The 23,124-nt window shown below is 45.7% G+C and overlaps 1 protein-coding gene across 6 annotated transcripts; it reads left to right on the top strand.

The window, feature by feature from the left end:
- The first annotated feature begins 797 nt into the window (after nucleotides 1-797).
- Nucleotides 798-21,487, top strand: Acsm5 (acyl-CoA synthetase medium chain family member 5). 6 transcript variants are annotated; one of them, XM_021237349.2, is made up of 15 exons: nucleotides 798-993; nucleotides 1,529-1,620; nucleotides 3,429-3,650; nucleotides 5,226-5,436; nucleotides 6,390-6,579; nucleotides 8,134-8,277; nucleotides 9,777-9,930; nucleotides 12,095-12,174; nucleotides 13,575-13,698; nucleotides 14,417-14,497; nucleotides 14,596-14,697; nucleotides 17,574-17,701; nucleotides 17,787-17,886; nucleotides 19,823-19,942; nucleotides 20,568-21,487. In XM_021237349.2, the coding sequence occupies exons 3-15, from the start codon at nucleotides 3,447-3,449 to the stop codon at nucleotides 20,649-20,651; spliced, it is 1,722 nt and encodes a 573-aa protein (XP_021093008.1). In that variant the 5' UTR covers nucleotides 798-993; nucleotides 1,529-1,620; nucleotides 3,429-3,446; the 3' UTR covers nucleotides 20,652-21,487. The 6 variants fall into 6 exon arrangements, with proteins under 6 accessions (XP_021093008.1, XP_012931850.1, XP_004855892.1 ...); XM_013076396.3 differs by having other exon boundaries at nucleotides 6,372-6,579; XM_004855835.3 differs by having other exon boundaries at nucleotides 825-1,019; nucleotides 6,372-6,579.
- Nucleotides 21,488-23,124: the final 1,637 nt, after the last annotated feature.

The following is a 23,124-nucleotide window of genomic DNA, read 5'->3' as shown; positions in this document are numbered from 1 at the left end:
TCTGGGCACAACACCCAAGACCCAAAATCTATGCCTTCCTGGAGCTCAGGGGTGTGTGCATGTGTGTGCGTGTGTGTGTGTGTGTGTGTGTGTGTGTGTGTGTTAAAACTTTGGAAGCTTGACATTGTCCGCTAGTGTCCTTAGAGGCCCTGGCTGACAAACATGATACGTTGGGATATTTTTGGCCACTGTCCTCAGAGACACAGTGTCCCAGCAGCACACAGCGTCTCTGCAGCACACTGTGAGGCAGAACTTCAGAGTGTGAACAAGGGGCCAGGGTAGCTGGGCAGGATAAATGGGGGAAAGAGCAGAAGAGATGGCAGGAAACTACACAGGGGCCTGGAGGCTTTGTCAGGAATTTGGCTTACCATGAGAACGCGGGAGCTGCAGGAGGCATTTTACTTACTTTTTAACAGCTTTATTTAGACAGTAGACAATTAGTAGCAATGCTAGTAAATTTAGAGAGCCGTGGGGCCAGGGCCACCATCATCCTTCAAGGACATTCCTGGTGACCTTGGCAGTCACTTCCTGTCCACATACCTCAGGTCACCACTATGTGCTTTCCAGGAACAGGAGAGTGCTGAGCAGAAGACAAACAAGATCTCACTTATTTATCATCACTGTTGTATCTTTTCTGTTTAAACAGAATAGAGTCCAGGTTCTCTTTTCAGATTAGCTAATGACCAAATTTCTTAGGGGCTGCCAAATCATCCACCAACCAGTTCAGAGGGCCCCCCCTGCGTGTCCCCGGCAGGCACTGTGAGCCCTGGGACAAACCTGGCAAGGAGCCCAGCCAGTTGAAAGCTGAAGACCTGGAGTCCTTGCTGACTCGGAACTCTGCCCTCTCTTGGGTGTGGTGGGGTCAAAGTTCCCTGTGGGAGGCTGATTTTGCAATTTGAATCCTAAAGAAAGAAGTAATTACAGGCTAGCAGGCTGCCCTTCTAGGCTGAAAGAAGCAGAACGCCTTTTCCACTTCCTGGGCTCAGGAACAAGGTAACTGGGCAGGAAGTCCTTCAGAAGTAAGTGGCAGCCTCCTGGGTGGTCTCTCCTGATTAAAAGAAGGGGTGTGGTATGAAACAGCCTGGAGAAGCTACTGAGAGCAGGCCTGAGTGTAGGGGGTTCTAACAGATCAGCTGTCAGGAAATCGGGGGCCAGCACTCTGGGAGGCTGAGGCAGAAGGATCACAAGTTCAAGCAGAACTAACAACTCAGCAAGACCCTGTCTCAGAAAAGAACAATAAAAAGGGCTGGGATGTAGTTCAGTGTGAAGAGCCTGGGTTCAATTCCTGGTACAAAATAAGGGAAGAAGGAAGGAAGGAAGGAAGGAAGGAAGGAAGGAAGGAAGGAAGGAAGGAATTGCAGCAGAGTTTAGAAGAGATGATGCATGACTGAGGGGTCCAGGGGGAGGGGTCTCCAAGGCCCCAGGCCCAGGGTCGGTGGCCACGCCCAGGTTGGGGCCTATACTTTTCTAGAAGTTGAGACTCAGAAGTCATTCTTGCTCACTAAGCTTCCTTTTCTTTATTTGTAAGATGGAGAAAATGGCATTCGCAGCACAGAGTTGTCGCATGGATTTAATGACATAATATTCATAAGCACTTTCTGCAGGGGTGGTAGAGAGTAGGTAAGCCTTCTAAGAGACTGTGGTTGTGATGGGATTTTCTTTTGGTGTGACCTTGTTATTACTGATGAGTATCATTACCATATTCTGTTTTTATTATTACTGAGAGGAACTTGGCAGGGAGACCTGACTGAGGACACAGCCCCTAGTTAAGCTAATGCTTCTCAAATTTTATTGTGTGTGAGGCAGCTTTGGAGACCCTGCTAATGTGCAGATTCTAATTCCGCAAAGGAAAGGTGGGAACCAAGGCTTTGTTACAAGCTCTGGGTCTTGCTGCTGGTGCAAAGACCACACTTTGAATAGCAAGACACCAAAACAGCCCTGGGTAGTACAGGTTCACCACCCACCTATGACTCTTGAGCACTCGAAATACAGCTGATCCAAACTGAGTGGTGCTTGTGAGTATGATATCCACATTGGATTTTGAGGACCTAGTACAGAATATATCTATCTCTTTAATAATTTCTTTTCATACTCATTCCATGTTGAAATGATCATATTCGTTTAATAAGATGCATTATTATAATTAGTATTGCTTGTTTCTTCTTTCTTTTCTTCATAATAGTATTCCTGCCCAAGTTCTGAGGAGGTCCCCAAAGAGGAAATGGGACCCTCAGCTCACCCCATGAAATACAGGTCCAAGGCACAAAGCAGATTTATTGGGCCAAGTTAGAAAGTAAGGAAGAATAAGAAAAACACTCCAGTTGAGTAGCTGAAAGGGGTTCACCCTGATTCAAGGTGGCGTAAGGGACAATTCAGGGACAGGAGATAATTGTCCTTGCCCAGGAGGGGGGGCCGTGGCTCCCTCATGGGGTAATTGCTCCTGCACAGGGGGAGCTGACCCCATCACAGAGTGGTCTCCGAGGCTCCGCTCTGCCTGGAAGCGGAGATGACTGCAGGCTGAGGACATCAGGTGTCGCTCTTACAGGGTCTGGACCCGGATGCTGTGACAGCTGGCAATGGGTGTCCCTGGAAACCCTGAAAATTACTTTAGCTCCTCTTATCTTGGTGTCCAGGGTCTTGAAGGGGAAAGAAATACACTAGATAAATTCAGGGCTAACAAACCCTGTTTTGCCAACTTTTCCTAAATGATTACCGTTCCTGCATGCAAAGCTAAGCAAGAATCTGACTCAGAGTTTTAAGCTAAAAAGAGAGACAAAAAACAATTGAGTTTCTTTGTCCTCTTTCTACCTGTCTTTATTTCTTCCATCCTACCCCAAAAGTACCAGAAAATTGTTGACTCGCCTTCTGTTTCTTCTGGGCAGTGCTGCCTGGGAACCTCAGCTGTGTCAGGCCAGTTCAGGACTGGCCAAGAGACATTAGAAGGAACAGCTGGCAGGGGAGACTCTGACTATTCCCCACACAAAGAAATGATTAAAGTTTGAGGTGATGACTATGCCAATTGCCTGATCTGGTCATTACACATCGTGTGCATGTACTGAAATGGGACACTGTACCCCATAAATATGTAGTTAGGTATCAAGTCTTTTAAATGTATTGTGAAAGTTTTTTTAAATGCATCAGTGAAATAAATCATATGAGGGGAATTCCCTGTGAAAGGCTGAAGTTTGAGGCGGTAATGACCTCAGGCCCACAGAGACTCACTCACTGGCAGCAAGCGGGGAGAGGTGTGGGTCTCAGGGTCAGAGGAGAACAACGAGCAGTGTGACTAGCAGAACCAACACTAGAGGCCGCCAGTGTGTTCTCCAAGGGGACAGGAGCTGAGGTCACTCCCGGGACTGGCACAGGCTTGTCTCCAGCTCCAAAGCCCAGGATCAGGATGGTGGCTTCCCTCCTCTCTTTGGTGACAGGCCGGACGCACAGACGACATGAGGCTATGGCTGAGAGGCCTGGGCCTCCAGGCACTGAGGAACTTCCGGGAATTCTGCGGGGTCCACACACAGCTGCCACCTCTTCCTGTCCCCGAGAAGATTCTGGCCGTCTGGGAAGCCATCAGCCTAGGGAGGCAGCCGGTGCCTGAGTACTTCAATTTTGCCCACGATGTGCTGGACATGTGGGCTCAGCTGGAAAAGGTGACACCCATCCTGTCCTTCTCCATCCTGGGTGTGCGAGGCTGCCCTTGACTACCCCCATGGGACTTAAGGGTGATTTGGGCATTTGGGAGCTAGAACTTGGCAATCTTGAAAATTTAAACTGTTAGCATCTAAGCCTCAGGGGGGGAATGGTGACCAAGTGTTATAAGCCACAAGCCTCCTTTCATAATTCCTGAGAGATCTCGAATCCCTGAGCACAAAATCATACCCTGATTATCTCCCCATTCATCTGACCAAGTGCAGGAGGAAATTCGGATTTGCTGCTATTCTGTCTTTGGCATTGCTCTCACTCTCACTGATTTCCTTTCTAAAGAAGAAGCTCTGGCTCAGTTTTTCACAGGTCATAATGGATACACAGAGCTTAGTTAAGATAAGCTCAATTTTTTCGGGTCTCTCTCTGTGTATGCTCCCTCTCTACTTTCCCTTCTTTGCAAGACCCAGTTCTCAAGCCTTTCTGTATTGACCTGACTCAGAACTCATTCAGTGAGAAAACCCTTTTCCTTAGTGGCCATTTGCCAAAAACAATCATAGGCAAGTGTTTTAACTTTGTGCTTGAGTAAAGTGGGCGACAGTTGGAAAAAACAACAGACTTACCAAAGAGCTGAGACAAAAAATAAAGCTAGGGAATGAGATGCCTATGGGAACTTTGAAAATCTCCCAACATATTACTGGAAATTTCAAAAGCAAACCATACCAGTAGGACTTTGTACATTCACACCTGAGAAAACCTTAAGCTCTTACCTTTGGCTGGCTCGGAGGTTTTGATCAAGCAAGAAGTTATTGCCAAGGGAGAACTGCTACTTTGTACAGTCTTCCTTTGTAGGAAAATGAACATGTTTTCAGTTAAGCAGTGGTCCCTGCATGGTGACACATGCCTTTAGTTCCAGCATTCTGGGAGGCTGAGGCGGGAGGATCACAGGTCCAAGCTCAGCCAGGGCAATTTAGCAGGGAAAGAGGGGATGTAGTTCATTATGAAGGCCCTAGGTTCAATCCAGAACCCCCCCCCCACACACACACGTACAGATAGTGGTAATAGTTATACAACCTTGATGGAAGACACTAAAAAAAGCAACGAAGTGCACTTTTTTTTTTTTGGTACCAGGGATCGAACTTGGGACTTGCGCTTGCTTGTGAGGCAGGTGCCAGAACCACTGAGCTAAATCCCTGGCCCCTAAAGTGCACTTTTATGGTAAGTTAATATAACAGTGCTAAAAAGAGGCAGACACAAGACAGTGAAAATCATATGCTACATTTTGCATTTAACAGCTGTTATGGAAAAAATGTGCTTATGTTTGCCTAAACACTAGAAAGATTCCTAAGAAACTAATATAGCCGGTCCCTGCTGAGCCAGGTGAAGGTGGGAACAGGTGGACTGGCACAGGAATGGAGCATGCCTCCTCAGTGCATATCTTTCCATACCATCTCAATTTTTAAACCCTACAAATAGACTAAACATACTAGCTATTGCAGAAGATTAAAAAAAAATTTTTTTAAAGCAAACGAAACCTCTCAGTCAGTGGCTTCTATTTCTCTTCTGCCTGCACCACTGTCTAGGCTGGGCACCGGCCCTCATGCCCCGCATTCTGGTGGCTGGATGGCAGGGGAGCAGAGGTCAAGTGGAGCTTTGCAGAGCTGGGGACGCAGTCCAGGAAGGCAGCCAACGTTCTGGGGGATGCCTGCGGCCTGCAGCCCAGGGACAGGATGATCCTGGTGCTCCCACGACTCCCAGAGTGGTGGCTCATCAGTGTGGCCTGCATGCGGACAGGTCAGTAGCAGGGCTGGGACTCCCAGGCAGGGCTGATGCTACCTGCCAGAGCTTTGCAGTTCCCACAAGGGTGGGGAGATGAAGCAAATGAATCCTATGTGGTTGTGTTTACTTCCCCTTGCCTTACAGCCACAAACTTGGCTTCATCTCGGAGCCAGACAGCAGTGGAAGAGATAAAAAGCAGGCCCACTTGATGAGATCCAAAGGGCAAGGGACTCCTGCAGTTTTTTGAGCAGCCACTATGTGTTGGGCACCATGTTAGATGATTTATGTGATCGAAACTTCCCTTTGGAGTGGTGTGATTTTTTGATATGTAAATTTCCCCAGTTCTTCCATTTACACAAGTTCATCAATTTCTTTCCTATGCAAAACCACAACCCATGTGACTTTGTCAAGTCTAGCACTCTCTCCATGTCAGAAGACACCCAAGCTGATGTCCTCAAAGTCTCACATCCCATGTCCTCCTTAGATGTACTTGTCACCTCTCTTCCAGACCATGGTGGGTGTCTGATTTATTCTTCTGCTGACAGCTCCGGCTGTCCCCCCGTCTGACTGGTCCCCGAACTAGAACACAGTTCCTCCCAAAGCACCGCAGATAAAAGTGCAAGTGGACCAGGCTTCTACTGGAAGTAGCTAAAGTGGAGAGGGACTAAACACCAAAAGTCTTCATAATGGGGTTTACATTCTGCAAAGGTTTGGGAGATAAAGCAAAGGGCAATGGGACCTTCGTCTGGCTCTGATGTTATTTGAGATTGACCCCTCCTCTGTCTCCCGTCCTCACTAAGTGGATGTGGAGAGGGACTAATTCTTTCAGGACTTGTTTCTTCTCATCTGTGAAATTAGAATTCTGGACTCAGTGGAGTGTTTACAACATGCGTTCTGAGATTCTCAAGGTTTTCCAAGTGTATGATTAAAATATGCCCCTGATTTATCAGGGGTTGTCATGATTCCAGGTGTCTCCCAGCTGACGGAGAAGGACCTCAAGTACCGGCTGCAGATGTCCAGGGCCAAGTCCATTGTGGCCAGTGACTCCCTAGCTCCGCATGTGGATGCTATCAGCGCCGAATGCCCCTCCCTGCAGACCAAGCTGTTGGTGTCTGACAGCAGTCGCCCAGGCTGGGTGAACTTCAGGGAGCTCCTGCAGTGAGTGGAAGCTCTCCCGAAGAATAACAAGCAAATAAAGTCATGCAGGGCTGGAGATGTAGCTCAGTGGTTCCACTGCCTGCCTTGGAAGTGCAAGGTCCCGAGTTCGATCCCCGGTACCAAAAAACAAAAAACCAAAAACTCCTGTCACTCACCTCAGTCTTTGAAGTCATGCATTTCTCCTTGAAGAACCAAAACAGGAAATGAACTGCTGACTCCCCTTGAAGGCAGTAAATCAGAGAGGGGTACTCACTTTGGAAGCCAGGCCGACCTGAGACATAGTCCTTGTGACCACTTCAGTGTTTAAGGTCACTCATTCAGTCAGCACTGGGTGTGCCACTAGCTTTTCTGTGGCCCACTTGCCTCTATGGTGGTGGCATTAGTTATGACAGTCAGGTTATTTTAGATAACCCATACGAGGCATTTAGTACCTAGCAAGTGGTCAATAATAAAATAGCTGCCATGTGCTGAGTGCTTAGTATATGCAAGGCATTATGCTAGGTAAGCATTCACCTACATTCTATGCAGGAGAAATTCAACGTAGTTAAGTGACAAGCATCGTGTGTGATGTTCCCAACTGTAATGAATAAGACATCGTCTTATTTAATCCTAGAAAAGAACTATACGAAGTACAATCTAACCCCATCTTACAGATGAGGAAACAAGCTTGGAACAGTGAAATGACTTGCCCAAGATACTAAAAAGGAGTTAAGTCAGGGCTGGGATGGAGCCAAAGCCATGTTTGCCTTGAAGCAAGGACCTGGGAAACTAAGACTTTCTCCCCATCAAAGGCCAGAATCCAAAAGATACCCCTCAGAATCCTACACTATCCAGTTATCAATATGCATCCTACAGACCAGAGTCCCCTGGGCATTTTTGAAACACATATTCCAAGGGCCCACATTTGACCTACTTAATCAGACATACCTGAGCTAGGATCTTGGGAATCTGTATTTTAAAAATCAGCCCACATGATTTGGATGAGCAAAAATTGTCCTAGATCAGGAGCCCTCAACTTTAGTTGTCATTACAAGCAACTGGGAAGCTTTAAAATAATATAATTAGACTTCACTTTGTGTAAGGTGAGGCCCAGGTATGGATGATATTTCTTTTAAAAACTTACCCAGTTTTTACAGGCAAGGTTGAGAACCATGGTTTAGCTGATTCTCCAAAACTCAAAACTTTGGAAATTACCCAAAACTCAAACTTCCAAATTTGGGAAAATCTTTAGAAAATATCTTAAATTACAAGGAATTTGGGTGACACCTAAATATGCAGGATCACGCATGTGGGCATGTGTGTGTTCCACTAGAAGGTCCTTGGGCCATGGTAGAAGAACATGAGGCTATTGTGAGTCACTGAACCTTGTCTGCAAAATGGGTTATAATGACAGAACTCCCATAAGGTGGCTGTAAATGATGCAAACTGAGACTCAGCACAGCACCTCACACATGGCATTTGGTGAGACAGTGGTCATATTGTTACTCTGATATCATTGGTACCACTCACTAGCTTTGCTACTAGGAGCACCATTGGTATTTTTACCTCTTGCAGAGAGGCATCTGCAGAGCACAGCTGCGTGAGGACCAAGAGTGGGGATCCACTGGTCATCTACTTCACCAGCGGGACGACTGGAGCCCCCAAGATGGTGGAGCACTCCCAATGCAGCTATGGACTGGGTTTTGTGGCCAGTGGAAGGTACTGGGGACAGCCTGTCTAGAGCAGAGAGTGGGTGAGTCAGTGGGAGGGGGTAAGAGAGGGTTAGACGGCAGGAATTCAGGTAGGGGGGAACAGGAGGGCAAGGCAGGCTTTGGGCTTTATTCTGAGTAAAATGAAAAGCCACTGGAAGTTTTTGTGCAGCACAATATCCATGATAAAAATTTACAATTTTAAGAACATTTATTTTTACCCAGTTCGTAAAAATTGTTGCTATCCTTGGACTGCCAAGGGATGTTTCAGTACACGAATACATTGTGTAATGTTCAAATCAGGGTAAACCCACCTAAATCCTCAAACATTTATTTTTGGTGGCATTTGAAATCTTATCTTCCAGCAAAATTTATCCTTCTCACCATTTCAACCTATTGCCCAGTATCATTAAATGCTCTCACATTGTTAAGCAACCGTCACCACCATTCCTCTCCAGAATTTGTTTTATATTTTCCCAGGCAGGAACTCCATGCCCATTGCCTGATGACTCCCCACTAACCTCTCCCCTTGTCCCTGGCAACCTCTATTCTGCTTTCCATCTCTACGAACCCAACTACCCTATGTACCTCGTGTCAGCTGTAGTACATAGTATTTCTCCATGGGTTTTGAAATTTGGCTTCTTTCCCTTAGCCTAGTGTCCTTGAGGTTCATCAGTTTTGGAGCACATGTCAAAATTCTCTAACTTTGAAGGCTAAAACTATCTTGCGTTTCATGGACATATCCCAGTTTTAAATCCACTCATGTGTTGGTAGACACTTGGTCACCGCCCACTTCTTCTCTGCCTCACCTCTGCAATTCCACGCACCACTGAGCTTAACTAGAACGTCATCTCCTCTCCAGAAGCGTTTCTCAACCCCATCTCCACCCTTTCTCTGGCTCAGGTTCCTAGTTACCGTCATGGTATAAGGTTTGTGTTTCACTCTTTTAAAACATGCTCTCCCCAGGCTTCCTAGATGTTCATTCTTACTAAACTGTAAGCTACTCAAAATAAAACTAATCATTTCTATATCCCTGATGCTAAGTGTAGACTAAGTGCTAAATACGTGCTCACTGAAGAAAAGGTGCCCTTATCCCAATATATTGGGATCATTTGTTTCCTTATATATTGCTCTCACTAGACTGTGAACTCCTAGAAAACATGGGATCGATCGTGTTAACTCTGTATCCTTAGCCTGGGTTATAGATACACAAAAGATGCTCAAAAAATATTTGTTGAGATAATAGTTGACCTTTATACAATTTTGACAAGCATAAACGAGTATGTACCCACAGTGGCCCATGCTCCAAATAAGACAATATGGATGATATAATCCTTTTATATATCACTCTACTACTGAGCCCTATTTATTTTTCATTTTGAGACAGGGTCCAACTAAGTTGCTCAAGCTGGGTTCAAACTTGTGGTCCTCCTGCCTCAGCCTCCCAAGTACCTAGGATTCCAGTTAAAGGCATTGCTGAGAATGCTGACTCTCTCTACATTTTTGCAGCCGGTGGTTGGGCTTGACTGGATCAGATGTCTTCTGGAACACAAGTGACACTGGCTGGGTGAAGGCAGGCTGGAGTTTCTTCCCTACCTGGGCCATGGGATCTTGTGTTTTTGTTCATGAGATGCCCCGAGTTGATACCAAAGTCATCCTGAATGTAAGAGACTAAAACATTACTTAAGTGTTGGGTGTAAAGGAGATGTGTGGGGTGTGGATTTCAAGATTGTAGGAGAAAAGGCAAGAACCAGTGACCACAAGGCTTCTTCACACTGATATTAGCCAAAGAGTCTCCCAGGACCTCCCCTAATCTAGTCTAGGTCCTGTACACCTGGCTGTCTTCAATCATTGTCTATTTACCAAGCTAGCTTCTTAGATAAGGAACATTTCCTCTCTCCAAACCTTTGTACAACCTTTTTCCCTGCCTGAGGTGCTTCTCTCTCCACCACCTTCTTCCCCATGATCCTGTCAAAACCCAAGTTACTTGTCAAATCCTTAGGTCAAATCAGAGTGGCTCCTCAACAACCCGAGCTGCTGTCCATAGTGCTTACCATGAGTCTTTCGCCCAACTGCAGTCCTGTTGACTCTTGCCCAGGCTCCCAGGGGCTTCTCACATGAAAGGAGAATTGATACCCCCAGCAAAGATGCAGGGCTCCTTTCTTCTGTCCTCTGCATCCCAACTGACAGTCCCTAAAACATCACAGAGCCAATCTTCCTGTAATCTTTGTTTTAAGCAAGCTGTATCATACGGTGGCCAATAGCACAGGCTGTGCCATCTACCAGACCTGGCTCTTAGCCTACATCTTCCCTAATAGTGTGGCCTTGGAAAAATCACCTAGCCTCCCTGAGACTCGCCCTCTCTGAAAGAAAAAGAAAAGGATAACATAGTTCTATAGCGTTATCATGAGAACAAAACGATACCAGATACAGAGCCTGGCACATCATAGGTTCTTAACACATCTTATTATTGTTAATAAAACTCAGCAGCAGCAGCATTATCCATATGGGTCTTGACTGCCAATGTGTGTGTGTGTGTTCTCTGTCTATAGCCCAGCCCTGACATAACATATTCTTTATCTACTGCTCTGGTAAATTAACCTGACATGTAGCAGCTTAAAACTAAGTATTGGTTATGTCACAATTTACTGATCAGGAATCTGGAAGCAGGTCAGGTTGGTGGTTCTAAAGCGGGATCTCTCATGAGGTTGTAGTCAAGAGAACAGCAGGTACACCATGCTCATGACAGCATGATTCAAACAGCTAAAATGTAGAAGCAACCTACATACCAAACCACCGATGAAAGGTTAAGTACAACATGGCCGACACACGCAGTGGAATATTATTCAGCCTTTCTGAGGAAGGAAATTCTGCTACTACCTAGATGAACCTTCAGGGTATTATGCTAAGTGAAAGAAGCCAGGCCTCTAAAGATAAATGTTACATGATTTACATAAAGGTACCTGGAGTGGCCAGATCAATAGAGACAGAAAGTAGATTGGTGATTACCAGGACTGAGGGAAGAGGGTAATAGTGAATGACCATGTACTGGGTTAAGAGTTTATTTGGAAGGATAATGAGTTCTGCAGATAGATGATGCTCATGGATTCATAACAATGTGAACATAATGTCCACTTCAAAATGGGTAAAGTAGGTAAATTTTATGTTGTATTTCACTACAATAATTTTTAGAAACATGTCATCCAGGACCATAGTCATCTTCAGGCTTGGGTAGGGCTGGAGAATTTGCTTGAAAACTGACCCATGTTTTTTAGCAGACCTCTGTTGCTCACTGGCTACTGGTGGTGGGCTTCAGTTCCTCACTCTGTGTGCTCATCCACAGGGCAAAGTATACTCACAACATGATGCTTTGCTTCCTGCACAGTGAGTAACCCAAGAGAGCAGGAGAGCAAAATCTCCAAGCCAGATGCCATCATCTGTGAACCTAATCTCAAAGGTGATATCCATCATCTTGACTGTGTGCTATTGGCCACATAGGCCCACCTTGGTGTTTCATGGGAAGGGGCCCCAAAATGTGCAAATACCAGGAGACGGAGGTCACTGGCAGCTATCTTGGAGATTGCATTCCACACATAGTTGGTAATGAGACTACAAAGACCCAGTTCACCTGCTTCCTTTCCGTGCAGTACCACCATAGGGACTCTAAAAGCTGTTGTGTTGTCGTTGTTGTTGTTGTTGTTGTTTTGAAATAAGGTCTCGGAGTATCCCAGGCTGGCTTTGGGCTCATGACCCTCTTGCCTCAGCCTCTCAAAGGCTGGAATTAAAGGTGTCTGCCGCCACATCTGGATATCTCTGGTTTTGTTTAGACCCTCTCCACGTACCCGATCACCAACTTCTGCTGTGTCCCAACCATCTTCCGGTTGCTTGTTCAGGAGGATCTGACCAGGTACAGCCCAGCATTGGCTGCTTGGAGGGCCTAATTATGTGAGTAGACAGCCGAGGAGGCCACATACACACCACCCTCTCATCCCAACTGTTTTTCTCTCAGTCTCTCTAGGCCTCTTCTGTCTGTATTTCCGTATCTGCGTCTGTTTGTCGGCTGTCTTTTTCATGCACACACCTCACCACAAGCACACACACCCACATCCCTCAAAATGGCCCCCGAAGACCATTTTCTGACCCCTAGGACTTCACGTCCAGATGGACCTGAGTAGATTTAAGGTAGTATGAACTTCACCCCTCAGAGTGGGCTGTCTCCCACCGTGCACCCACAGGTGATTCCCTCAACAGTGTGTCCATTACGTCTATGAGATTAGAGATATTGCTGGATTACTATCAGCTGGCTATGGAATGAGCCTTCTGGCCAGGACCCTTGGGCCCAGCAGGACCAATACACTCACCACAGTAGATGCCCCATCTCCCTGCCCCCGATGAATGCAAACCAACCATTCTGTAGGCACCTGCCATTGGGCATCCAAGAGGAGGTGACAAACACTGTGGTGGCTCTCATCCTGGGAGCATCCACGGCAAAGTGTGCTGGCTGCAGGTGTTGGAGAGAATTTTGTCACCTCTAGGAATCCACTGACCCCAGTCTATGTCCCTCTTTTGTCCTAACCCAAGGCATGGAGCCTTGTTCTTACCTGGTCCTCATCTCTCCCAAGCACCTCCTGGCCATGAGGTCCTAAAAGGATGCACTGATTCTGTTGAGATAAGATCTATCATGTAAGGCCCATTCCCTATCTGCTGTGCCCATCTCCACATGGTGATCTGGGCTCTAGTAATTTGTTTTAAAAATTTGATTGAATGATATTTGGCAGTACCAAATATCTCAATCCAAACAATGTGATCCAAAGGGAGAAAAAGATTGAAAATATGTTTACAATCACAGGTTTTTTTGGGTTTTTTTTACCCTTTGGACAATTTATTGAACTGAGAGGTAGTTTTGCAATTTATTTAATATCTTTAGGAATGTGGGGATCATTCCTCAGAATCCTGGCATTCTTAGAAGGCTCCTTGTTATCTTTTACATTTTTAATCAACTTATCGTTCTCAATCAGATCATTGTCTCAACAAATTTATTTCCATCTAAGTTATTTTGGTCAATTCTCTTGGAACTCATCATATGCTGAAAGCCGCCATATGAGGTTCTGATTTTATCGCAAATTCAGATAGGATTTTTAAAAAAGTATCTGTCCCCGAGGAACATGGCTGCAAAGCCACTGGGTTGGGGGCACTTGGGACAGCTTATGAAGCAGGGTAGTTTGCCAGGCCTTTGGGTGTCTGACTCAGCCAGGGTGGGAGGGGATGGGTCCTGACTGGATGGCTTCCCCTTCTTGCCTGAAAAAGGTACCAGTTCCAGAGCCTACAGCACTGTCTGGCTGGAGGAGAGGCCCTCAACCCTGATGTGAGGGACAAGTGGAAGCGCCACACGGGCCTGGAGCTCCATGAAGGCTATGGGCAGTCAGAGACGGTGAGCTCAGGGCCCAGGCCCTGCCTCCTCCTGCCTTTATGACTGTCCTCTCTTGGACACCTGTCTCCAGGACAATAAAACTCTCGTAACAAAACTATCAGCTTTTCTTCCTTTTGGTTTAAAAGGAAAGTGATTTCCCCAGTTGTCCCAGCAAACAGCGTCCTGGCCAAGGGTATTGTTTGTCTCCACCAGAACAATACACACCCGTTTCTGATGGAGCCCCAAATCCTGAGCAGTGTCCCCTACAGCCATTGGGGCAGAGATGGGGGTATCAATTGTCTCTTCTGGTTTAGTGATGATATATTAAGTTCTTTGTGTGAGTGCCCATTAGCATGCTCTGTAAATGTTTGCTTACTGTGGAAAGGGGAGGAGAGAAAGAAGGAAAGAAATAAAGAAAGAAGGAAGGGTAGAATGATAGATGGGTGGGTGGATGGATGGATGGGGAGAGGAACCAAAAGGAAGCGGGGAGGGTAGGAAGTGACAGAGGGAGGAAGCAAAGTGGAAAGGAAGACAGGAAGAAAAATAGAGGGAGGAAGGAGGGGAAAAGAAAGGAAAGAAAACACAGGAGAAAGGAGAGAAGGGATGGGAAGAAAGAGAAGCCAGTGAAGAAGGAGAAGAGAGGGAGGGAGAAAGATCTGGATGGCAGATGAGAGAAAGGCACCAGCCAGGAAAGAAGGGAAGAGGACGAGGGTCCTCACTGGCACCTGTCTCTCTCCAGGTTGCAATCTGTGCCAATGCAAGGGGCACAAAGATCAAGTCTGGCTCCATGGGCCAAGCGTCCCCACCTTACGACGTGCAGGTAGGACAGCAAGACACCTGTGCCAAGCGAGCCCAGGCTTGGCTGGTGGGTGGCCCAGAGGTGCAGATGCTGACACCGTCCTGTGTCCTCTCCACCAGATTGTGGATGATGAGGGCAACGTCCTGCCTCCAGGAGAAGAAGGGAACATTGCTGTCCGCGTCAGACCCACCCGGCCCTTCTGCTTATTCAATTATTATTTGGTAAGGGGCAAGGGACAGCCATTCCCAATTACTGTGCAGTTCATGGCAAGCTGTGGGCTGCACATTTTATAAATACTGTTGCTTAATTAACCCTTGCATAAATGTATGAGGTAGGTTGATACTACTATCCCTGAGGTACTGTCACTGATCAGAAAACCTACCACTGATTGGGAAACGACAGAAATGAAGTGACCTATCCAGTCACCCAGTGAGTAGCACGGGTCATGGAATTTATTTTTATTTATTTTTTTTTCCAATAAGTTTATTGGTACATTTTAGGTATACAATACAGTTACATTCATCGTGGGAACTTGTACCTTTACATGATGTATCTTGGTTCTTATTTTTTCCCCATTCCCCTGCCCTCCCTTCACCCCTCCACCCTTCCCTATTCACAAAGACTTTGTTTCCATGTTTTTCCTTTCTCAAATTGTTTCTTTTCTCTTCTTTCCTTTCCCCTAACCCTCCCACTTCCCCTACTCCTTTAGACATTTTCTTCCTGTTTCACAATATCAATTATACATTTTGATTCTTATTTACACTTTCAATTTTTTATACCAGAGAAACTATTTGGTATTTACACTTGTGTGTCCTATTTATTTCACTTAAGAGTATGGCCTCAGTGTGCATCCATTTAGCTATAAATGACTCTAGTTTCTCATTCTTTATGTCTGAGTAGTACTCCATTTTATTAAAAAAATTATCCAGTTTCCAGTCAATGGGCACTTGGGCTGTTTCCAAGCTTTAGCTATTACAAATTGTGCTGCTATAAACGTGGGTTCACATATATCTCTGTGGTATGATTTTTTTAATTCTCTTGGGAAGATCCCCAGCAGGGGAATAGCTGGGTCAAATGGGACCTCCAGCCCTAGTTCTTTGAGGTCTCTCCATACTGACTTCCACAGTGGCTGCACCAGTCTGCACTCCCACCAACAATGGAGAAGGGTTCGTTTCTCCCCACACCCCCGCCAGCATTTGTTACTGACTGATTTCATGACAGCAACTATTCTTCCTGGGGTGTGGTGGAATCTCATGAGTGTGTCTGAGGGTGCAAACATATGACACTCCTGTGTCCTAAATCCTCATCATCCTAAAAAAGAGAAAAACTGAAGTTCAGGGAAGGAAGGGACTTACCAAAGGTCAAACTGCAATTATAGGTCAGAGACAAGTTTCCAGGATTCCAGATTCCAGGTTTCCTGGCATTCCTTGTACTCTAGGATTTCAGACCAAATTTCTGAAATAGTCAGAAATAATATACCATTACGTATTAATAGTCTAAGTTTCTGACAAGTTAAACCCACCCTCCTCCCATGGTAAGTGTGCATTTTCCAAGCTCATGTTGGCCAGTCCCAAATAACTGAAATTGCAGTACTGATTGAACTAATATGCCTATGTCAATTGTATACCCAATGTTTTATACAGTAAAATGTACACTGTCATTAACCCCACACACACAATACTCCCCCTCACCTAGAACACACTCATTCCACCTGTAACTACCACTCCTGGAAGCAGTTCTGGAAGTCCTCTTTTGTCAGTGTCTTTGAGAGATATGGTCAAAAATACAGTGAGTGGTTCTGCTGAGTGCCATCCAATGGAAAGGCGGTGCTGTAAAAACATTACACTGTGTCCTCATCCACCTCATTCACTGGATCTGGCACCATGCAACTTCTGTGTCTTTCTCAAAGCCAAAATCGCCATGAGAGGCAAACATTTTGAATCAATTCAGAAGAACATCAAAGCAGCTACAACAGCACAACTAAAGACACCCAAGAAAAGAGGACATCCAGAACTGCTCCAGAAATTGGCACAAATGATGGGAGGAGTGTGTTCCAAGTTGGGGGAGGGTTTTGAGGGGGGTTATTGGCACTATGTTGTTTGCTGTAATAATTGTTTAAAATTTAAACATTCACTCTTTTTTTAATCACACCTCATATGTTTTAGAATTGACTTGTCAAGTTCCATGAAAATGTTTGTAAGCATTTTAATTGGGGTTGCATTCAGTCTATAAATCAACAAGGAAAGAACTGACATCTCTATAATTCTTTCCATCTATTTATTGATATCATCTTTACTATCCTGTAGCTTTTTTTCTGTGTGCACACCTTACAGATTTTCCTTTCTTCTCAAAATGCATTTTTTGAATGGTGATATAGTTTTATAATTTCCCTACCAAAAATGCGCCCAGGTTAAGTGCATGAGTCAGTGACATTTGCCAAATGTATGCACCTGTGTATCCCTACCACAGTCAAGATATGGAGCATTTCTGTCACCCCTACGAGTTCCCTGGGCCCCTTTGAGGTCAATCTCCCTGCTCCAGATCCTAAGCACCTGATATATTGTTTGTGGTCACTACATAATAATTTTACCTTAAAAATTATATAAATGGAACCATAAAATACCCACTTTTGAGTGTCTAGTTTCCTATACTCAGCATAATATGCTTGCCAGTAGTGTATATTTTTGCAAGTGTAAGGAATTTGTTTCTTTTTATTGCCCAGTAGTGGCTTTTTCTTTACAGCTTTGAGAATCAGCTTGTTGTTTGTGTTCTCTTTCTCCCATCATTGTCTCCCTCCAATAGGTCTTTCAGCCAACCCCTCACTCTGTCTTCTACCTCTGGGATATTTTGTATCCAGAGCCAAGTATGCTCACCCTGAATCACTTCCTGGCAGCTCTCTTCAAATTCAGAGGGAAACCCACAAGCTCACAGACCATACTCCCCACCCAGGGGGGCATCCTGGCTGGCTTGGGCTTCGGAACTAACTGCTGGGCTTCTTGTTGGGGGCTCCCCAGCCTCCCGAACAGACCTGCGGTGGCAGGGACTGCACTGAATGGCTGGCTTGTGTGGTCCTTCATGGCTTTCCTGTATCTTTCAGGACAACCCTGAGAAGACAGCTGCATCGGAACAAGGAGACTTCTATATCACAGGGGACCGAGGCCGCATGGACACGGATGGTTACTTCTGGTTCATGGGAAGAAATGATGACGTGATCAACTCCTCGAGGTCAAGCTGCCTGCTCTTTCCTCCACCCTCTGCACTTTGGCGGGGGAGGGGAGGCCCCTTGGAAAAGTTTGTTTTTCTCTTCCAGCTACCGCATTGGACCTGTTGAAGTGGAGAGTGTCCTTGCCGAACATCCCGCTGTCCTTGAGTGTGCTGTGGTCAGCAGCCCAGACCCGATCCGGGGAGAGGTAAGAAGACCAGCTAAGATCGTGGCCTCCAGCTTCCGTGCCTGTTAGCACCCAGCAGAGCAAGCAGGAAGGGCCAGAATCCCCTGTACATCTCACCCTTGACCAGCACACCAAATACACCACCAGCCACCTATTCCTTTTTACTAAGCATCACCCTCACGCCTTTAGAGATGTACTTTCTAGAGGGACACAATGGAAAAATACCAAACTTTCATGCTGAGGGACCACTGAACTGGGTCCAGAGAGGCTGTGGGGCAGGAGTTCTTGGTGGCAGACGTGGGTTCTATCTTCCTCTCTGTCCAATAAAAAGTCCTTTTCTGTTTGCAGATGAGGATCTAGTGAGCACACTAGACATGGTTGCTGAGGGCTCTAACCCAGGAGGAACAGCCAGCTTGAGAGGTGCCAGAATATGTATCCAAAATGGCCTTGATACACCAGAAACATGAGCCAAGGGCAATAAGCTGGACTTTACAGGAGAAATACAAATTCCTTTTTGTGCCTCCCAGATAAATAGATAGAATGGGAAAGATCAGCTAGTAGGCAGACCTACATATTTTCACGGCTATAAATCCAACATAATCTTACAGTACAACGCAGCTATCCCATGAAAGTTAGTGCAGCAACATGGTGCATCCTTGGAAGCCTCAGAACCAGAGGAGTGACCCTCAGAGTCTGGTCCCTGGGCTTTTCACAGCTGCATTGTACAGACACTGATTTGTAGACCTCGAATCAGACTTGCTGAATCAGAATGATTGGGGATGCAGCCCAGAGCACCTGCATTTTAGCCAGCAGCCCCTTGCCAAATGATTCTCCATGGAAATTTGAGTCCAGGAATATAGGATGGGGGAGATGTGAGTTCCAGCTATGCTGGAGCTGGAGAAATTACACCTGGAAGAGTGCGCCTTGCTTGGCATGCTGTGAATTCACTGGAGCTGAAACAAACAGCTGTATCCTCAAGGTTAGTTCGTGTATACTGCTTAGATTAGAGCCTGGCACAGAGCAAGCGCTCAATAAAGGTTTGCTGTTTTTCATAGTAAGACAGAGTGCTTGCTGGAAGCCAGATCTGCCTGAATATGAAATGACGGTGAGCTTCCCACCTCTGGGAAGTGTTCAAGGACCATGAACTACCCCTTAACAAGATGTTGGCGGAGTTTGAGGCTGATGTGGATCTGCAACCCAGTGGCCACTTGAGGTTTTTCATTCCTATGGGAAACCCTGCTCAGTTATACCAGGGAATAAGGCTCTTCCTCTTCCTGCATAGGAGGCAGCCTATAGGAAAAACCCAGCCTATAGAGAAAGCCTGGGTGCAGGTGTCTTCAGGATGCTCGGAACAGAAGCAGTACTTCTCAGCATTTGTTGATTACAAACATTCATACATACTGTCTACTGCCCCACACACATAGGCCCAAACCCTAAAAAAACAGCTCCCCTTGAAAGTGGTTGCATTTCCTCCAGTTCTGCCCTACTGAACCCATTCCTCGCTGTCCTCCTAGTCAGGAAAATCTGGAAGTTAGTGGCCACAGGAATCTGGAAAGCTCCTTTCTTCAATGCATTTGCATCTTTTTTTTCTTTTGGTACTGGGGATCGAACTCAGGTCCTTGAGCTCGCATAGCAGGTGGCGAAACCACTGAGCTAAATCCCTGGTCCTACATTTGCATCTTAAGAGAAGTAACTTTGCCTTCTAGTGGGGTCATGGCACGCATAGGGGTTGCTTGGCAAATAGGGCTCAGAACTCATTCCACAAAGCCAGTGCTTCCAACAGTTGATCCTGAAAAGCAGACAACAGAAAAATCCATGTTGTCCATTTTGCCAACTGTGCCCATGGAATGGGCAGAACCTTCTGGAGGGCTGGGAAATGAAGCACCTGGCTACAAGGCTGGCTTAAGGAGAGGAGAGTTGTTTATAGAAGGCTTGATTGTCGCTGGGGACTTTACAGGTGGTGAAGGCATTCATAGTCCTCTCTCCAGCCTACTACTCCCATGACCCAGAGGCACTGACCCGGGAACTCCAGGAGCACGTGAAGAGGGTGACTGCTCCATACAAGTACCCCAGGAAGGTAAACACCCCAAGTTCTAGGTCACAACAAGCCGGGAAATCAGATGGCCATGTGCTACCTGGTTCCCACACAGGGCCAGGCTCTGGGCCACATACTGGGAGGGCAGAAGCAGAGGTACATATATCCCCAGTTCCTGCTGCAGCCTCTCTCTCTCTCTGTTTTTCTCTCTCTTTCTCTCTCTCTCTTTTACTTTCTTTCTTTCTTTTTTTAGTATTAGGGATTGAATCCAGGAGTAATCTACCACTGAGCTGCATCCCAAGTCCTTTTTATTTTTTATTTTGAAACAAGTCTCATTAAATGGGCTTTAACCTTGTGATCTTCCTGTCTCCGCCTCCCAGGGTGATGAGATTACAGACATGTGCCACCTCACCCAGCTTGTCTCTGTTTCTTTACCTGGCCCTGCCCAGAGTGCGTTGTGCTCTTACTCTAAGAACTGGCCTATAAATCAGATGCCAAAGTGCTGAGAGACTGCTGCCCTGGGCCCTAGTTGCTTGGATTGTTTCACTTGGGGAAAAGCCTGGCTCGTGGAAGCTTTCCAAGAAGTGGCAGCATTTGTCTTTTAAAACAAGTGTCTCTTGGGGAAATGATTTCTAAGTGCTTTTTGTTTTTGTCTTCTGGCCACTAGGTGGCTTTTGTTTCAGAACTGCCAAAGACGGTTTCTGGAAAGATCCAAAGGAGTAAACTGAGAAACCAAGAGTGGGCAAGATGACGTGCAGCCCCAGCCCCATAGCCCGCTGGGTGCTCCAGGAGGTGGTGGGATCACTGTCAGCCCCTGCTGAAAACATCATCCCCTCAACCTCACAGAAGCCAAGAGGCTCAGCTTCTAAGTGGGCATCTCCAGAATCACTGCACGGTCTTGGAGAGAAAAGGAAGCGCGTCACTGACCCAGAGCACAGAGCCTTGGACCTGTCTAGCAAGCGCTCAGTGGCTCACCTTGCCCTGCTGCCTGGAGGTGACCCCTGCATCTGCCCCCTTGGTCTTACTAAGAGCTCCCAGCTGCCCGGAGGAATGATGGGTTACCATAGCCTTGTCCACTGTGTGTCGTCTCTCATGTGGGAGTATAAAGCCTTTGGGATGAAGCCATTTGGTAAGAGCATCCAGGCCATACAATTGGTCATACCCTTTAACTTCGAAATTCCAACTCTGGGAGGCTGAGGCAGGAGGAATGCTTAAAGATTTAATGAGACCCTGTCTCCTAGGGGGGAAAAAAGTCTGGCAATGTAGCTCTGTGCAAAAGCACTAGGTTTAATCCCCCATTCTGCAAAGGAAAAAAAAAGTAGAAAACATTTGGTGCACAAAGATGTTCACTGCAGGGGTGGGGTAGTGGGAGGGGCAAGGGAAAGGAAAAATGATGAGAGACGGAAAAAATGGAAACAAAGTCTTTGAAAATAGGGAAGGGTGGAGGGGTTGAAGGGAGGGCAGGGGAATGGGGAAAAAATAAGAACCAAGATGCATCATGTAAAGGTACAAGCACCCAATGAGAAATGTCAATGTGTTGTATACTTAAAATGTACCAATAAAAGAATTTAAGTAATAATAAAAAAAGATGTTCACTGCAGCATTGTTTAAAACTGAAAAACAAAACAATAATCAATGTCAATAGGAAAAATTATTAAGTCATCATCAATTAAATCAGCATATTATATGGCTATTTAAAGTACTTAAGGATAGTTTATTATATCTTGGGGAAAACATAAGGTATACTAAATTTTTAAAGTAGAATGAAAATTATTTCCAAAATGGAGAATCACGACTCTGAGGGAAAAAAGGAAAACTATAGGTAGGGAAACAACTGGAAGGAAATACACTAACATGCTAGTAGTAATTTTCCTGGTAATTGAGGAGGGAGAGAAAATAAAAGATAGTCAATGTTTCCTTTCTTCTATACATTTCTGTACTTTCCGTGTATTTTTAATAAGGAGCTACAACTATTTTAATTAAAAAGTTATTTAGAGAAACCTCCCAAAACTACACATGGGGTCTTATCTCGCTCACCCCTCATGCACCCACACTTCCTCCTGGATGCCAGTGTCATGTGTTACCCTGGAAGAGCCCAAAGACCAGATCTGAATCCACATCCCAGCCTCCAGCTGGAGGGTGTGGCTTGGGACAGCCAAGAGCCACCACATGGAAGAGAAGCTGATGGAAACTCAGAGCATCCTAGTGCCCCACCTAACTCCCAGCACCTCCATCCACTCCAAAGTTCATATTAAGCACCTACGCTGTGCCAGGATCTGGAAATCTGAGGATAAGCAAAAGCCAACCCAGTCCCTACTTGTGTGAGCTTGCTAGGTAGCCATAACTGAGTCCCAGCAACCAGCTGTTTACCAAAGGTTTATTCGCTCACACTCTGGAGGCTCCAAGTTCACGATGGAGGTGTTGGCAGGTTGGTGTCATGCTGAAGCCCTCTCCGCAGTCAACTGCAGATTGCTATCTTCTCCCTGTCTTTTTCCTCTGTGCACAGATTTTGCGTCCTAATCTGCTATTCTTATAAGGACACCTGTCATGTCCTATTGGGTCAGGATCCACTCTATGACCTCACTTTAACTTAACCTCCTCTTTAAAGAGCCTGCCTCCAAGTACAGTCACACTCTGAGGTCCTGGGTTAGGACTCCAGCATATGAATGAGGGGAGAAGGAAGACAATTCAGCCCATAAAACTATTCTTATAGAATTTACTCAGTGGAAGCCGGTATCACTTTTTAAAAAAATTCTTTTATTGGTACATTTTAGGTATACAACACATTTACATTTCTCATTGGGATCTTGTACCTTTACGTGATGCACCTTTGTTCTTATTTTTCCCCATTCCCAGCCCTCCCTGCACCTCCTCCACCCTTCCCTATTTACAAAGACTTTGTTTCCATTTTTTCCATTTCTCATCATTTTTCCCTTCCCTTCTTTCCTTTTCCCTGCCCCTCCCACTTCCCCTACCGGAAGCCAGTATCACTTATCACAGGATAATGAAAATGAATGTACAACTGTGGTAAATGTCACTAAGAAAACATACGCAGTGTGATCAAAAACTATGAGTAATGTTTAATTTTTTAAAATGTATTACAGTACAAGACACATTACCATTAATCTGCCTCAAAATACTCCCCCTCACTTCAAACACACTAATCCCATTGTTCTTGCCATTTTCTGAAGCAGTTCTGGAAGTCCTCTTTCATGAATGTCTTT

Source organism: Heterocephalus glaber, unplaced genomic scaffold, assembly GCF_053883595.1.
Source record: "Heterocephalus glaber isolate CG9 unplaced genomic scaffold, H.glaber_assembly_v1.0 deba00000943, whole genome shotgun sequence".
Taxonomy (NCBI): Eukaryota; Metazoa; Chordata; class Mammalia; order Rodentia; family Bathyergidae; genus Heterocephalus; species Heterocephalus glaber.
The sequence above is the reverse complement of the archived record's forward strand: the minus strand, read 5'-3'. Positions and strand labels throughout refer to the sequence as shown.